At 43.3% G+C, this 18511-nt stretch overlaps 2 protein-coding genes across 3 annotated transcripts in view; both read right to left on the minus strand.

Moving 5' to 3' along the window:
• Positions 1-1171: 1171 nt before the first annotated feature.
• BAG2 (BAG cochaperone 2) lies at positions 1172-13253 on the minus strand. The gene is made up of 3 exons (XM_004267783.3): positions 12965-13253; positions 4011-4120; positions 1172-2559 (listed from the first exon to the last, which is right to left on the minus strand). The coding sequence occupies exons 1-3, from the start codon at positions 13075-13077 to the stop codon at positions 2147-2149; spliced, it is 636 nt and encodes a 211-aa protein (XP_004267831.1). The 5' UTR covers positions 13078-13253; the 3' UTR covers positions 1172-2146.
• Positions 13254-15197: 1944 nt separating this feature from the next.
• ZNF451 (zinc finger protein 451) overlaps positions 15198-18511 on the minus strand; it is a 123256-nt gene continuing 119942 nt past the window's right edge. For both annotated transcript variants that reach the window (XM_049715478.1, XM_004267781.4), the window contains exon 15: positions 15198-17509. In XM_049715478.1, coding sequence (XP_049571435.1) covers positions 17463-17509 — 47 coding nt within the window. In that variant the 3' untranslated portion in view covers positions 15198-17462. The remainder of the gene's footprint in view (positions 17510-18511) is intronic.

Here is an 18511-nt window from a genome sequence, read left to right on the forward strand (position 1 = left end):
GTGGCTGCTGTGTCTCCGAGTCCTCAGGATTCCTTTTCCTCTTTCAGTCTGCCTCTCAAATTAATAGTGTACAGAATAGGCCACATAAGGTGATATAATTAAATAAAACCAGGCTAAATGGTTTCCTTTTTATCTGCCCAAAGTTGACAGCACTCATGTACTTCTTCAAAATATAGTAAAACTAACACTATCAGAAGAGCCCCTCCCCATTGTGGCGACAGTCCTGTGCTGTCTGGGTGCCTCAGACGCTGGCAGCGCAGTGCTTGGGAAGAACTCACTGATGGGCTCCACTGTGCCCAGGGCTCCAGGGCTTGGGTCTCCTCTGGAGATCCTGGGATGGGGAAGTGGCCTCAGGACATGACATCTCAACTTAAAGGGAACTACTTTAATGTAAAATATTATTAATTTTTCCCCTCTTAAAAACCTTTGAAATAGTTACTGGTAACTTGATAAAGTGCTCTCGTTACTGTTACGGTATCTGTTTCTCTGAAAACAAAATGAACTGACAGGTGAAAATCTGTCCCACACTGCAGTCATCTAATGAACAGAGAAAGTCTGGGCTGATGGTGAACAGGAAGGGGAGGATTTCCAGATGCTGATGGTCTTTGGGAACGTGAGAAAAACTTGGTTGTCTGCTGAATTTTCAAAAAGCTGATAAAGAAAAAGATGGCACAAAAAGAAAATCTTCTATCTCACAGTGAACCTAATGATAGCAAATTAGTCTGATAAATCAAGAGGCTTTTACCAGTTATCAGTGAGAATTAATGTTTCCCACGAAAGAATAGATTTAAATAAGGTGAACTTGGGCTGGCATCAAAACTATCATGAATGTCCTCAGATTGTAATTGCTTTTTATGAAGAGACATATAAATATATAAAACCAATCATCTGCAGCTTGACTGTTTTTTTTCTTGCAGTGTGAAAGAATACCTATCTTTTAATGAAAATTGAATCTGATATATTCAATCTGAAGTAGTATTTGGGGAAGCTAAAGTTTTTGTATATCAATAGCACTAGTTATTTTGAACAAATAAAAGTGTTCTATAGTTGCTGCATTTATCACAGATAAAAGAATAATCAATACACTGGTCAACCTTGTTAGTGAACAAAATGCAATCTAAATTAAGGTATTTCATATTTAATATTAGAAAAAAATAATGCTGAAAAGCTCTCAGTGAAACAGCAACTTTTTAATTATTGAAGACAGTATAAATTGATATAACTCTTATACAAAAAAACTTTGGAAACATATCAGGCCATGGAAATGTATATACCCTTTGACCAAGTAAAACCGATTGCTGGGGATTTATACAAAGAAAATCAAAAACAAACGAAAGAAGGAAAAAGCTCTACGTACACAAATATGTTGCAGTAATAAGCAACAAACTGGAAACAACCTAAATGTCCAGTAAGGGGAATGGGTAAATTGTACAACTACATGGAATAGAGGTTCTTAAGTTGAGAATTAAAAGCAGACTTTAAAAGAGTATTTAATTTTTAAAGGCAAGTTACAACATTATATTTCTGTAATGATTAAAAATTTAAAGAAATGATGCATTTGGAAAAAGATGAAGTGGATATACCATATACAGTTCAGAGTGGTAAAATTAGAGGTGAAGTTTCTCACATTTTATGTCATGTTTTCACGTATTATCAAGAAGTACATTCATATTATGAGATGCATAAATGTTTAAGTTCAAAATAATTTGATATAGATGTCTAAAAAACCTGCTGAATGAAAGAGAAGACACAGGGAAGGTTCCCTTCCATAATTCGAAGCTCACTGCTTGGCTCACAGCAGATGCGTGGTCAGTGTGTGCCCGTGTGTCTTTGCAGACAAAGCCCAGGAGAGAACCATGATGCTTTTACCCCTAGCTGAGCTCTTATTTCCCCCACATACTAAGTGTTCATCCACAGAATAGTAAAATATATATATATATATAGGAGGTGCTAGATCCTAGTACAAGACAAAAATTCAATCTAAAAACTTTTAGAAAGGTAATCAAAATATTTCTAGTTTTAATTGTTATTCACAAACTAACAACACTGAACTAGTTATCTGTCTAACAAACAGAACTAGTTATCACTTAAGATAGTACGTTATCATTTTTATGTGATTATTTATAAGGGCTCTTAGGTTGGAACACTAGTTGAATCTGCTTTCAGTGTTTTGTAGCAGGGTTTTGGAAGCAGCCCCTTTAGAATGCTCCAGCAGCTTGATGGCCTTGTCAGAGTTTTCAATGTTCCTAAGCAGGGTCTCTAGTCTTCTCTTAATTTTCTTCTGATCCTCGAGAGCACAGCCAATCACGATGGACTGGAACTTCTGATCCACCGGCCCCGCAGGCACCTCAGAGGAACATGCGCTGTACAGCGACATCAGGTGACTCTTGGCGTTTCCCAGATCATCCAGAAACTTACTGACCACCTCGTCAATGACCCTGGTGGCGTGCTTGAGGGACTCCTGCTGCTGGGGGTTCCTAATTGTTTCTACTGAAACTTCCACAGTCAGGGTTCGTCCCATCAGACGGTTTGCAGTCAGATTTAATTCTTCTCTTTCTCCTAATCATGAAAAGTTTGAAATATCAATCAATATGAGACATACACACATCTATGTCAAGAACACTAAGGTATTTTTGTGTGGCTGAATCTATCCTGTGAGCACCTATGAATTTCTTAAAGATACACGTTAAAACTACAGCAATAAGATTAATTTATAAAGAGTATCAGATTGGACGCCAGATGATTCTGCGGTTGTCACGTCTGCAGAAGCTGGGGCAGGCGTGCGTCTGTAACTGGGGCTTTGTGCTGGTTAGAGCAGGAGACTGGATGCCCTGGATCTACGTGAGGATGTGCATTAGAGGAGGGAGATAACTTTCCCTTTACCTTTCTGAGCTTTTGGCTGAGACCCTCCTGTAATAAGACAGATTAACAAGAAAAAAACCCAGAAGCTTATTGACATGTATACCCCATGTATATACATGGGAGATCCCCAGGGAAACGAGTAACCCCCTGAGATGGCCCAGCCTCCACCCAAAATACCCTCAGCTAGAGAAGGTGAGGACGGAGGAAGGCAAGTTCTGGAGGTTCCCAGAAAAGGCACGATAGACAAAGGTAAGGTTCTTATGTAGATTCAGTAGGTGCCTTCTCCACTGGTGAAGGTTTCTTGTAGTTTTGTCATCCTCCTCTTCCTGGTAGAAAGGGAGACACCCTTACAAATGATTTCCTTTACAAAATGTAAATATAAATTTCCCTTACAAAACAGTGACTTCTACTGTTTTCAGAGCTCCTCCTCCTGTGTCTGCAGTTTCTCAAAAATATCCAGTTCGGAATAATCCTTAGGCCAGAGAGGCATATTTTGGGGCCTCACATTCTGTGTGTGTATCAATACAATGCCCCGATTCTGGCTGAAAAAAGCCATGACACGGGAGGAAAAGCTGGCCTGAAAATGAGGCACTGACTTCATCCCCTCCAGACTAATTTAGGCCAGTAGTCTGAGTCTTGGCCAGTATGAAGAGGGTGCTGGGTTATCACTTCACTATTTAGATGGAAATCAGCAACCTGTCCTGCTCTGTAACCTCCTTCCCAATTCACTGCTCTATGGCCAGGACAGTGAAGAGACACACTAGATCTTGACCCCTCTGAGGATGTGTGACAGTGTGGGTCTGGGCCGGGATGCACACTTAACCGCACCAGCTGCTTGGCCCAGAGGCCGGTCCTGTGCGGCCCCAGGGGAGCCCGGTTAGGAGGAGCACCGCCCACTGGTGCAGAGCATCACAGGCCACCCGGCCCTCCTGTGGAACGGGGTTCAGTGGGTCCATAATCTGTTTTCTCTGCCTTTCTCCCCTTCCCCTCTATACGTTACACCTCCATTCATCTCCTTTTGTCTTCTCTGCTGCCGACCTTGTGCCCGTTTCCTCTGCTGTCACATCCTGCCCGGCTGTCTCTGCTGGGCTGGAGGAGCAGCTCTGCGGCACCCCCGCCGCCCCCCCGGCCCCGGGAGGGGCCCTCACCGTCGCTGATCTGCCGCATGTCCTGGCTGTTCTGGATGCTGTGGATCATCTCCAGGAGGACCTCCTTCTCCTGCTCCACAGCCGTGGCCGCTTCCCGAAGAGCCTCCACCCTGCGGAGTGCGGGGGACAGGACAGTTACTGGAGGGAAGCCGCGTCTTCCTCATCTCTCCACTGCTCAGTCCAGCTCAGGTGTAACGACGATTAGGAACACTTCCCAAAAACTCCTTACTCCTTTCTATTTTTTATTCTGTAATTGTTTTCTTTTTAATCCACTTGCCCTGTGGCTCCCAGTTTCCTCTCCGCTCACAGGGCACTCATTCTATTTAGTGTTTATCGATTTGTATTCGTTTTTACCAAAAAAATCTGCACTCATGTACTTGTCTATTTTCAATTTATTTATATCTCACTGTTTCTTTCTTCACTCAGCAGCATACTTAGAATCACCAGGTTCCTGTGTCCCTCACCTGATCTGCCCTCCCTGGCCCAGCGGAGACACGCCCTGTCCCCCAGCTTCTGCTCACAACCCGTCCACAATTACCCTTCCCTTTATGGCCCTGATAAGAGGATCCATCCCAGCGTGGAACTGCTGAGACACAGGGTGTGTGGACTGTCATCTGACTCCACCCTGGATTGTTCTCCAGAATGGCCGGACCTCGAGTCCCTGTGTCCCGACAGCCCTACCAGCACTCAGCATCTCCCAACTTTCTAACCATCTGTTGCCAGGCTAACAAGTGATATGTCAGTACTTAATCTGCATTTCTTTCATTGCTAATAATTTTGGACATCTCTTTGTATCCTTGTGAGCTTGTTCACAACCTTTGCCTACTTTTTCTTTTTTAAACTGGGGTTACTCTCCTCTTGGTGATTTGGTGACAGACACTGTGACCATCTTCTCCCATCCCACCCTATATGATCTGTGTCTGGGAGGTCCTTCACTGAACAGAGAGCCTTATTTTGCAGTGAAAAGTAAAAAGATCCATCTTTTCTTGGTTTTGTTTTGCCTTAGCTCATGCTGTGAAGTTTTGTTTCAGGGTCCTCCCATCCCTAGGTCAGGACATACTTTCCTACATCTCCTTCTATTAACTTGTTTCACTTTTCTCATACTTATGTCTTAATTCATCTAGAATCCACCTCTGTATATGGTTAGGTAAGGATTTAATCATTTTCCCCAACATTATGCACCCCAAATCCATCTTTCCCTCAATGATTTGTAGATTGCCTCTGAAATCTCTATTCCATCCAGTAGTATTTTGACTGTTCTTACACCAACACCCATTTCTTAAAAATAGCACCAGCTTTGTTTGTGATATGCCTTAGTATCTGGTAGACCAGTCCTCTAATCTTTTTTTTTTTTTTTAATTTTTGACTGCGTTGGGTCTTCATTGCTGAGCGTGGGCCTTCTCTAGTTGTGGTGAGCGGGGGCTACTCTTCCTTGTGGTGCGCAGACTTCTCATTGCGGTGGCTTCTTGTTGCGGAGCACAGGCTGCAGGTGTGTGGGCTTCAGTAGTTGTGGCACATGGGCTCAGTAGTTGTGGCTCATGGGTTCTAGAGCGCAGGCTCAGTAGTTGTGGTGCACGGGCTTAGTTGCTCCGCGGCACATGGGATCTTCCCGTGCTAGGGCTCAAACCCGTGTTCCCTGCATTGGCAGGCAGATTCTTAACCACTGCACCACTAGGGAAGTCCCCAGTCCTCTAATCTTTAAAAATAACATAGCTATTTCGACTTTTATTCCTCCATAGACTCTAAAGTAAGTTTATTGGGTTTCTCAAAAAACTGGAATAAATTAGACACCTTTAGAACACTGTCAGTTCCTCTAAGGGTGTCTCCTTCATCCAGAACCTCCTCTCCGTTCTTTATTAGAGTTTTGAAGTATTCTTGATGGTAGTCTTACAGACTCTTTTAAGTGTTTTGAATATTTTGGATATTGTTACTGTTGTGAATAATATATTTACATATATACTACATTTTATAGTTGGCTATTGTTGATTAGAGAAATGCTGTTTTTGGTAGGTTCACGTCATAACTGGCAACCTTCATTTACACTTATTCATTTTTAATGGTTTTTTAATTTCTGTTAGTTCTTCTGGATTGATGATCATTTCATCTACAAAAAACGAAAATTCTCATCTCTTCCTTTTCAATCCTATCAGCTCCAATTTTTCTTTCTTAAATAGCACTGACTAAACTCCTCCTGTGCGATATTAAACAGTGGCGCTAAGAGACGGCATCTTTGTCTTTTCCCGAATTTAAAGAGAATGCTTCTGTAGGTTTTTGGTGTAAAGCCCTGATAACCCCGCAGCTATACACACATGCACTTACTACACAGACACACGAACACAACCAGTGACTAAAGAACGAGGCTGTGAAATTATGAGAGCGAAAGAAAACAAAACAAAGTCCTGTGTGTTTAAAGTGCTGTTTCCAGGGCACTTTCTCGTTTTTTTTATTACACCACAACTAAATAAGTTGCCAAGTGTTGCAAAATAAATAGTGACAGGCCTACCTCCAGTACTCAGATGCTCTTGGAAACACGGATCACAAGGAGATCTAATCCCTTCTGTCTTCCTGGGCACGTGTTCTAGCATGTGTTCCTGCCACATGAAGAGGCCCTCACCCCAACCACACACACGCCTTTTCCCCTACAGGCACCCACCTGTTATCCCCCAAAATAGCACCGACACACTGTACAGTCACAGGGTCTCGATTCTCAAGATACTAAATACATTGTTGGATTCTGTGTTTATAAGAGCCAGTAGAAGCAAAGAGCTCGTAAGAATCTTATGTGACAAATTTGGCTGGAAAACAATCAAAACCAATATTCTATAAAACAGTAAACACACAGCATCAGGCTGCCTTCCAGCCCCATTCATTATGTGCTTACACATTTCACATGAGCAGACTCTCAGGGCCCGGGACACATGAAAATGGGTCAGGTTGTCACTAACATGAAACATTTGTGCAAAAACACAAACGTGACTCTAGTATTTAAATGGCACAGATGAGTCATTTGATTGGTAAATGAGATGCTGCTGAAAGAAGAGATTAATTTTCCAGCACTCCTGAGTTTATATTCAAATGTAAGATGATAAAGAGAATTGTTACTCTAAAGAAGAATGCTCCATTTATGATAATAAGTTATACTAGTAAGTTCATGAAGTTGTTAACAAGAAAATCGTTTGAAAGGAGACACTCTAGAAAAAATATAATAAATCTGTCAAATAAAGAAGATATTTTGTCATTAAATGAGACCAAATATAGAGGCAATTAGATGGAACTTTTTTTTTTCCCCCCACAAGGCTAGAAATTGCCAGGGCATTTTCCCTGTGAAAAACAGATTTCATCTTTTATAGAACTTCTTATATATGATTTTATGTAAACCTTTTTCATTTCATAGCAAAGGTAAAATTTCATTCTTCAGGATGTAAAAATTCCCAGGGGTTTTTTGGCATCTTGGCCCTTTCATCTTCTGTCCCCCGCTTCCTGAACATTCTTTATCCCTGGCCCACGTCTACTGAGTGATCCTTTTTCAAAACCCAGTCCTTCTGGCAGGAACTGTTTCCTTAGCAGCTTCCTCCTTCCCCTCCCTTGAGGCCGTCAATACTATATCTGTCTAGTGTATGGACATCACATGCTTAGTTTTTTCTTTTAAAAAGCTGAACCTGCATCTCTACTTAGTTTGCTTAAGTCATATTTATCAGCTATTGGTCTCCTTAAATTCAATTCATATACACATCTTTTTGTCTACATTAGTTCTAGAAAACTGTTAGCCATTAAACCTTCAAATATTTCCCACCTGCCCTTCTATGATTTCTCCTGGAACTCTGTTCAGAGGCGTGTTGGACCAACTCACTTTATCCTTCACGTTAACACATCACTTGACAACACTCCTTGGCAGAGGGGGGCAGCTCTGGTTTTACCAGCAGATCCTGTAAGAGCTACATGTCCAAATTGGGAAAGAACTGATCCTCATGGCAAGGCTGGCCTGGGCTGCGCTCCTGGAAAGCTCTCTGCATGAAATCACAACTAAGCTTTAACAGAGAGAACCTGTGCTCAGAATGTTCCCGCGAGGACAAATGTGGAGCGCACGCATCCTCGGCTGGTCCCCGGGGCCCAGAGATCGAAGCCTGGGGACCAAGAGACAAGGTGCTGGGAGGTGGTCTCCCAGCCAGCCACCCCGGCATGTGCTCTGTGCCACGTGCGGGGACTGCAAGGGCCTCAGTCCTGCCGCTCAAGCTAGAGCTGCTGCCACTTACCAGCTGAGTGACCTCGAGTAGTTACTTACATTCTCTTTGCCTCAATTTCCTCATTTACAAAACGGGGATCATGAGATGGTGTGACTGAATGAAGTAAAGCAGGTAAAGAGTTTAACACAGTGACTGACAGCACTGACTAAACAAGCTATGAGTTAATAGAGATGCAGTACCCGTGGATACGGATGGCCAACTCCGACACCATTTTATAGAAAAGATTTGAGCATCTGTGGCTTCTGGTACCCCACGGGCCCTGGAACCAATCCCTGCAGACACTGAGGGACCACTGCATGCAGTCCATGCCCAGAACTGGTGCCTTGAACGCTAGCTTCCTGGTCGTTATTACATGCTTCCATTATGAACTCAGGCTTGTAAATAACAAGAATTGTGCTTTCATCAAAAGGGGAAATGGCAAATGGACTTATTTCAAAGAAATTACTTCTAAAACAGGTTCTTAAAATCATAGTCCTGTTTCTTATTCAAAATTCTTGTATCAAAAGAATACTACAGAGGGCTTCCCTGGTGGCGCAGTGGTTGAGAGTCCGCCTGCCGATGCAGGGGACACGGGTTCGAGCCCTGGTCCGGGAAGATCCCACATGCCGTGGAGCGGCTGGGCCCGTGAGCCATGGCTGCTGAGGCTGCGCGTCCGGAGCCTGTGCTCCGCAACGGGAGAGGCCACAACAGTGAGAGGCCCGCGTACCGCAAAAAAAAAAAGAAAAAAAAAAAAAAAGAATACTACAGGTACTTCCCTGGTGGCGCAGTGGTCTCCAATGCAGGAGACACGGGTTCGAGCCCTGGTTCGGGAAGATCCCACATGCCGCGGAACAATTAAGCCCGCGAGCCACAACTGTTGAGCCCGCGTGCCTAGAGCCTGTGCTCCGCAACTAGAGAAGCCACCGCAACAAGAAGCCCGCGCACAGCAACAAGACCCAACATGGAGAGGAGAGGGGAGGGGACGGGAGGAGAGGGGAGGGGAAGAAGAAAATACTACAAAGATCACTTATATTTTAGGCAAGGTTAAGATTTTGAAGGGCTCCCTAATCATCACCAAAATGATAAATTACATTCACTACTGAGACACTCTGGTGTAAAAAAGGGTCTATGCTTTAGTGTCAGGAGCTACTCATGAGCAGGATGGCCTCAGACTGGCCACTCAGTCCCTCTGGACTGGATTCGCTCGCTTCTAAAGGAGGGAACATATGTCCTCCTCCTGCCTCAGAGGGTTTTGGAAGGTTCACATGACAATGTCTACAAGAAGTGATCTTTTAAATTACAGGCTTTTATACAATATTAACTATGGTGCCATCTTGTCTTGTGGCTCCTGGGACGTTGGTGCAGTGAAACTGTCAGCTAAATGACCACATCCGCCCTTGCCCCATCCTTCATTCCTTGGCTGCCATGGAAGCCATGGTGACTGGCTGATGGCGGGGGAGGGAGCCACAATAGGACGAGTTTGGGGACATCTGTGAACAGCTAGTCTCCCAGTCCTGTCGTTCCCCTTGGCTGTTCTCCACACCCCACGTCCCAAGCATCTTCACCACCATCCAGAGCCTTCAGGGGCCGCTCAACACCCTGCACACAGCAGGTGTTCAATAGTCCCTGAGATCAGGGACTCAGGGACACCAATCTAAGTGGAATTTTCACCTTTCAGTAAAATCATATACTATTCCTACATTTTTGAAATATGACATACTTAACTCTAAGAAAATTCAGGCACAAAGTATTAAGCTCTACAGCCAGTCTTCCTGGGTTCCAGCTGTGTGACCTTGGACGAGTCATTTAACTTCTCAAGCCTCAATTTCCTGCCTGAAGAACAGAGGTGACGGTAATTTCCACAAAGGCACGGGGCCTGCAGAGTCAGCGCCCATTAACTAAATAACTGTTAATGGGTATCATTTATGAATTATGATCACTGTTAAATTAGTAACAATCATAAGCAAAGTGTTTAGAGCCACTGATGAATGGAAAAATCAGACACCATTTGGTCATGAAAACCGGGAGAGAAAGGCATCACCTTTTTAGGAGGAAGCAAAAAAGGAGGTGAGCCGGCGTCAAAAAAGAAAGGCTAATGTCATGCTAACATATTAGAAACAAATGGAGTTTCTTTAATGATTTGTCAGATGCTGCCAAACACCTGAAAGCACTTTAAACACCATGGACATCAGTTCACAAGGCAGGTCATAAAGCAGTGAGCATAATTCTATTTTCAGTTTCATATGGAAAAAGTTCTGCCACAATTGAAAAAACTAGTACAGTGGGGAACAGTAAACACCAGCTTCTAGGTACAGCCTGTAATTTTCACCCTACTTAGTACCCTGCCATCCTCAATATGAAATTAAACTATTAGATAAGAACACATGAATGTTACATTTTCTTTTTAAACTTGATCTTATAGGCATGATTCTATCAACAGTTTCTTTTTTTTAAATTTTATTTATTTATTTATTTATTTGGTTGTGTTGGGTCTTTGTTGCTGTGCACAGGCTTTCTCTAGTTGTGGCAAGTGGGGGCTACTCTTCATTACGGTGCACGGGCTTCTCATTGCGGTGGCTTCTCCTGTTGCAGAGCATGGGCTCTAGGTGCACAGGCTTCAGTAGTTGTGGCATACAGGATTAGCTGCTCCACGGCATGTGGGATCTTCCTGGACCAGGGCTCGAACCCATGTCCCCTGCATTGGCAGGCAGATTCTTAACCACTGCGCCACCAGGGAAGCCCGGCATCATTTTTTTTAAAAGGAAGAAACAAAGCTCACAAAAGTCTAAAATTACTAGAAAAGGCCCTAAAATGAATAATTAGACACATATTAATCTTTCTTAGCTCAAGGGTTAATTCAGCAAGTTATTATTTAATCACTTGCACACGGTAATCAGAATTCACTTTACATTAATGAAGCACTGGAATAATATTCAAAACCAGAGGCTTCCTTTTAAAGATGAGTACTTGACTGCTTCTGTACCTACCCTATGTGAGGCACCAAGTTTGAGGAAAGTGAATCAGCTTGAAGAAAGGAGGGGGCAGCATCCACCTGTTCCTTTAAGAAAACATCCTTTCCCTCTAACTAGGGGAGAGAGACCCCTGAAATGGTTGAGAACATGCCCTCAAAGTTCTAAAGACCGGAGGAGACGCTGAGGCACTTGTTTCGCTGCTACATAAAAAGAAATCATAATCTTCCCAGGGACACTCAGGGGCTCTAGTTTTGTTCCATCTGGGTTCAGCTAGTTCCATCTGCCTCATTCCAAGCAGGACCCCTCTATTACTCTCCATGAAATCATGGTGGTGGAGAACTTATTTTCTGAGAAGACATCGTTTCTTCCCATGATGATAATAATAATAAAGATGTATATAATAAATGACAATTTAAACATATATATTAATAAATCATTCACTTGGTTATTAATGTACTTTATTGGCAAACAGACCCCTTGTTTTGGTATATTAATCCAGGGAGATAAAGACATATATGCAATGCTTCTTAAAATTTTTGTCTTACGTACTCCCTTGCTCACCCAGAACCTGGCGAAAACTATGCGAAAAAAATTCCTTGTGGTTTCAGGGAGTTGTGGGCGCCTCAATATGATTTTCCTGTAACTACACTTGCACACAACTTACACAGTAACTTTAGTGACATAAACAGTTACAGGAAGTACATACAAGTTTTCATTCACTGTTAAAGGAAAAAAAGTATTTCCCAAATTTCTTAGAAATTATTTAGGAATTCCATACAAGCCAGCCACTACATTTGCCACTAAGGAGTGCCCGTGGTGCCCGGTTCTACAGGAATTGACAGCACAGCCTGGAAAGAATTCAGGAGAAGAGCAGGAATGAGGCACTCAGAGCTCTGGGAAAACCAGCAGAACAGGCACTCAGAGATTTTCAGGAAAAATCTTAGGAACACATTCCTGCATCTTCCCAAACTCAGAAAAACACTCAAACCATTAAGGGAGACATCTGCTCCTGGTCAGCAGTAACCTGCCACCCAAATGTGCGCCTGAGTGCGCGGGCCCTTCTCTAAAGTCACATTCCTGGGACCTCAGCGCCGGAACCGCCCCCCCCCAACTTCCCCCAATAGAACAACTCAGGCTCTCATCTTGCACGTGTTTATCGCAATGGGCACACTGATTACTTAGTAACACCGTCATTAGTTAAGAAGGGAAAACTGACTTGTGTTCTCAGGCCAGTGACCAGCATTTGGAAGGTGTGACCGGCGACCTGGAGAAGGAGCCCCCCCCACCCCCACACACACACCCGGGCTGAAAGTAGGAGGGGATCAGATGGATTTTTATATTTTGCAAAGAGATCAATCATTCACAACGGTGACCACTAAACTGCTGCCTGTCCTAGAAATACACTATGGGAAAAGACTGGGCCGGAAACACCTGGCCCCCACACGGAACGTTCCAGAAGCTCTGCGGACGGGCAGTGTCACAGCTCCCATGTCGAGTAACGTACCCGTAACTTTCCCTTCTCGGTTCTCACGCTTCCGGCGCTCGGATCTGGAGCCGCGAAGGAGCGTGGCCGCCGGAGCGTGCGGGGCCGCTGACCCAGAACACGGCCGCTCCCGTGAGGGGACCCGCCGACCCAGCGCGGCCCTCCGCGGGGCCCGGGTCAGCCCAGCTCCCCTGCCAGCCGCTCCCCGCTGCCCGCGCGCTCCCTGCTCTCGGTCCCCGCGCGCCCTCCGCAGGCTCGGAGGGCCGGCCCGCGCACCTGAGCTCCAGCTGGTCCAGGCTCTCCAGCAGGCGGCTGGAGCGGTCGGCCATGGACGAGGAGCGGCAGAAGCGGCCCTCGTTGGCCTTGGCGCTGATCCTCGCCTGAGCCATCGGCGTCCGGCGGGCGGCCCGAGATCACTGCCTTCCCCGCGCTCCACCCGCCTCCTCTGACACGCCGCCCGCGAACCGGGGAACCGGGAAACGGGCGCGGGTGCACGAGAGCCGGCCGCTGCTCTGTCCGGCGCGGGCGGCCTCGAGGGCGGCGCGGCGGGGAGGCCTTTCTGGGCGCGGGGACGCGTCTCCGCCCCGAACACCGCCCGAGGCGGAGCCCGCGCCCCCGGCCCCGCCCCGCAGGGGCTCCAAGGGGAGCGGGCTTGGGCTGTGCTGGGGTGGAAAGGGCCCTTCATGCAACCGCGGCCGCGGCTCTGGGCACTTTCCCGAGATGAGAACAAGGAGCCTGGAGGCCACAACTGAAGCTGATAGATGTACGGAGCAAGCTGAACCTCTTTTTTTTACACCCGCTCTCATGAAGTCATTTTTAATGACTTTCTTTTGTATTAAAAAGTTACTGGTTGGGACTTCCCTGGTGGTCCAGTGGGTAAGACCGTGATCCCAGTGCAGGGGGCCCGGGTTTGACGCCTGGTGGGGTAACTAGATCCCCATGCATGCCGCAACTAAGAGTCTGCATGCTGCAAGAAAGATTCCCACCTGCCACAACTAAGACCGGGGGCGGCCAAAATAAATAAAATTAAGTACCAAAAGAAAAGATGATTAAGAAAGGAATTTTGGTAAAGCACCCACACATGTTTAAAAAAAGTTATTGGTTGGAATTTGAGTGAAATAATTATTATTTAAGGCCGTTTCACACCCCACTTATTTAAATCTCCAGTTATGAAAAGACGCAGTAGACCACTTGGTCAGACATTATAAAGGTCAGTGAGTGGAATGGGGCTGGGAATACAAAGATGTATCGACTTAAATACTTGCGCTTTGCTCCCATCTCATTATAGCTCTCTGCCTCTAAGGATGAGAATGTACAGGACACCTGAAATGGAGATAATAACAGTTTAAAGCTGCATCACAACCTTTAATCTGAGATCAAAGCCATTGAAATAATTGAACAGAGATGAGGCCTTTAAGGCTTGATCCCAATTCCTCTGAACTCTAAATACTAATAAACTGTTGCTGTAGATTATCTGACCTCATTAAATGTTTTGTCCTATCATGACACCTGGAATCTTTAGACATTTTGTGAATGGTCTGAAAGTCTATCACGTAGCTTTGGAAACGTGGACTCTCTTTCTCTCACACCCTAGACCCAGTGGGCTCCACCTTCAGAGAACACCCAGGCCTACTCCCACTTGCCTGTCCCCACTCCGCTACTCAGGTCTCAGCCAGCATCACTTCTCTCCTGCATCACCGTGATACCCTCCTACCTGGTCTTCCTGCTTCTGCTCTCATGTCTATGCTTAGCACAGCAGCTACAGTCATCCTTCTAAATAAGGCGCACCACACCACTTCTCAGAAACCTTCAGCGGCCCCTCGTTTGTGAAATGGGTAAAAGCCAAGGTCTTCAGAAGAGGCCTCAGAGGACTCCATCTCCTGTTTCTCTCTGAGCTCATCCCGCTCACTCGCCTATGCTAGCCTTCTTGCTTTTCCATGGATGTATCAAGCTCACTTCCAGACTTTTCACCTCCACCTACAGCTCCTCCCCATACACATTTGCTTGGCTCACTCCCTGGCCTTCAGGTCTTTGCTCAAGTTTACCAGAAGGACCTTGACCTCCCTATTACAAATAGCAAGCACTCCTGCCCCGCCCCACCCCCATACTATCTTCCCCTTCCCTGTTTTCCTTCCCCTCTTGTCACCTCTCCCCCAGCTGTGCTCCAGAGAGGAGTGTAGGCTTTGTTTCGCTCACTGGTGTATCTCAAGTGCTTAGAACAGCCACGCTGACATACAGTAAGTACTCAATAAATACTTCGTGAGTGAATGAATAAATGAATTGTTTCAAAGAAATTTAAAAGAAAAAAATGATGGAAAAAAAAGTCTTTAAATTGAGGCCCAGCCGATTGAGTCTTCCAGCTGCACTTGCCCAAGGGTGTCCAGAGCAGTCCCTGTACCTTGTTCTTGGGAGAGGCCAGAGTGGAGGGCCAGGTCGTCAGGGGGACAAGGAGTAGGAGAAAGGGCTGGTCTGGTAGGATACCAAGCATCCAGAAAGAAAAAAAAAAAGCTTCTTAACCGAGATATTTTTATTTAAGACAATCAATGATACCACCAACCAGATACTATCAGTACATTATCTACATATCCTTTTTAAAATAAACATATGTTATCCATCATTGCTTTGACAAAAGTTGTTATTCAGGTATAAAAATAAGGAATCACAATAAAAACTTTTTACAAGAAAAAAATCACAATAAAATAAAAAATGAAAACAAACAGGTAAGCATCACTATCAATGTTAGAAACATTTACTCTTGATAATATTCCCCATAACTTTCTGTAACATCCAGACTACCTCTCCTCCTTGTGTCTAACTTAACTTCAACTTATGAAGTAATTTAAAAGTGATTTTTAATTGCTTATTAAGTAGAAATAGAATCAGTGACAATTATTAATTAAAACATTAAACAACCCAGTTACCTTATTTAAAGGATCATGATGAATTATCCCTTTCCTGTCATATGAAAAGCCTCAGTTACTCTTGACCATAGACACCACACAAGCGTCCTAGTAGAACACAGGCTGCATCCCACCTGTGTGTGGCACCTCCCCTACATCTACTGGACCACTCTTCTTTCTGGAACACTCTTTCTGCTCCTCACTACTGAGCAAGCTCCTGCAGATGTCTTTAAGGTCCGGCTCCATGACTACCACCCAAAGCCTTAACTACTCTAACAAGCAAATTAAAAATACAATGTGGTCACTTTGGAAAAATGACTAGTACATTCTCAAGCTATGATGTGTACTTAAAAAAAAATGCAAGCAGGTAGGACAGAACTGACAGCTTAAGAAATAAAAACACAAATTGGTTTCCAATGTGGATTGAAAAGACTTTATAATAATAATAAAAAAACCCAGTAATACTATTTCACACTAAACTATCTAGTTACAGAGAAAGATCAAAGTTCTAGCCATGATATATTTTTTTTCTGTCTTAAAGAAAAATTTATATTTACAGAAAATTTTAAGTTTGGTAAGTAATTACTACTCGAAATTTTTAGGGATGACATTTCTGGGTCAAATAACTTGAAGCATATACACAAAGACTGTACGACAAACCCCTTCTTAGTCTCCTAATTAGGTAACGTTTTTTATTATTCACAATGTGGCCTCAACATTTAAAAATTAAATATTTAATACCAACAGTAGGAAACTAACATTTTAATGAATAACTAAAATGAAGATACCTCCATATGAAATAAAAATTTTAAAGGGTTAAGGAAGATTACTCCTGAGTAGAACTTTCAACGTTATTTTCTGAAGAATACTATGTTTACACAAATATATATAAAAGAATTAATATTATTAAAAATATGCCTAATTCTATGCAAATTTTTTTACATCATTCCCTTTAAACAGTAGATAATACAAGTCACATAAAAGTCTAAGCAGGGGTTTCCCTGGTGGCGCAGTGGTTGAGAGTCCACCTGCCGATGCAGGGGACACGGGTTTGTGCCCCGGTTCGGGAAGATCCCACATGCCGCAGAGTGGCTGGGCCCGTGAGCCATGGCCGCTGAGCCTGCGCGTCCGGAGCCTGTGCTCCGCAACGGGAGAGGCCACAACAGTGAGGGGCCCGTGTACCGCAAAAAAAAAAAAAAGTCTAAGCAGGTAAAAGGAATGGCAAAAGTTTCTTTTCACTATTTTCAAAGAAAATTTTTTTTTATTCCAGCAATATGCAGCTCTAATTAAAGCAGGGATATACATATGAGTGAAACCCACAAAGAACATTGCTGATAAAATTTTTCATCTCTTTCCATGATCAGTTTCCATTACTCTCTCCCAATAATCAAAGATCTCAAAGGTATTATATATTAGTGCCACATGAGCAGAATTTACAGAAAAAGTGAGCTATGACAGCTTTATTTATATTCATTTTCACTCCTAAAAAAATAAACTAGAATCATCTGTACTGTACAAATAAAATTAAAGAACCAATTCTATTTGGGAAACATATAAACAATAGTCAAGGGCTTTTCTAATTTTTAATTCTTGTAACCTAAATATATGAATTCAAAGTTAACTGGGAAACATGATACCTATATTAGAATTCATGATTTGTATTTGCATTACCATGTATTCTATTCCTCTATACATTTTTGCAAAATAGCACAAAAATACAAAGCAATATCAGATTTTGAACATATGAAAGCAAAAAAAAGTTTTCAAGTACATTTGTACTAGCAGATTTCTGATCTCCTTTAGAAAACAAACTCAAGAATTTATTATCCTGAGTCTCTTCAAGGCCACTTGATGCTGTGTGGTAATATCTTTAATTACATTTCCTCAAGACTTCTTCTAATCGCTTCTTCTAATTCCACATCTGCATTAAAAAACATAGAAGTTTGATATTTAGAGCAGAAAACTAATAAAGATGTGCTTTATGTAGGTCTCATTAACTACATCTGTATTTTCAGGAAGGAAAGGAAATACAAATTGGAGAAACTGAGGGTAACTTGGCAGTTTCTTCATCATAAAATATGACTATTTTCAAATATGAGAATCTGGATATAATCTCAAACTGAATTATAATATATCTGAGCTTAATTATGCTAAGAAACTTGTAAGTAATTTCCATTTAGGGACGTAGAAACTCAACAAACTTCTGGAATCACTAACAGGTAATCACCAGACTCAACGTGGAAAATGAGTATGTATTTCCAAAAAGATTTGAGGTAATGCATATAAGGCTTAAAGCAGAAATAGAAAGCCAAAACCATGAAATGGCAAAATCTCAAAGGCTATTAAAATTTTAGTTTTAAGCTTTCTAGTATCTAAGCAAAGAGTCAAACTCATGGCTATATAATGTCCTCTGAGAAGCATATACACATATGCACTCATTGAACAAATATTTACTGAATGCCCACTGTATACCAGGCACAGAATACAACAGTGAACAAGACTGACATTCTTGTGTTCACAGGTCTTTTTTTCCATTTCCCAAGAATGATGCTACTAAGGTCCAAGAGGGTGGAACTAGGTGTCCGTTTCTTGGCCTTCAGTAGCTTCTCACACCAGATTTATCTCATCCTGTCCAGTCCACGGTCTCCCAGAGCCTACTTGGTTCACAGACACTGGTAATTCTTCTAAGATACAGCCGCACCTTCCTCTGAGCTGGGGCACTAGTGTTATGTAGTTGGCAATTTAAAACACTACAAGCTACTCTACACTGCATTAAGTTAAAGCTAGATTCTGGGTCAGTGAGTTGCCCTAAGATGAATTCAAAGGGATGAAGAAATGCACAGAAAAGCCAAGATGCTCTTAGCAAAGCAGAAAAGGGTGACAAGATTTATTTTTATGAAAACTTATTACAAAGTTACAGTAA

The sequence above is a fragment of the Orcinus orca genome, chromosome 10, assembly GCF_937001465.1.
Source record: "Orcinus orca chromosome 10, mOrcOrc1.1, whole genome shotgun sequence".
Taxonomy (NCBI): domain Eukaryota; kingdom Metazoa; phylum Chordata; class Mammalia; order Artiodactyla; family Delphinidae; genus Orcinus; species Orcinus orca.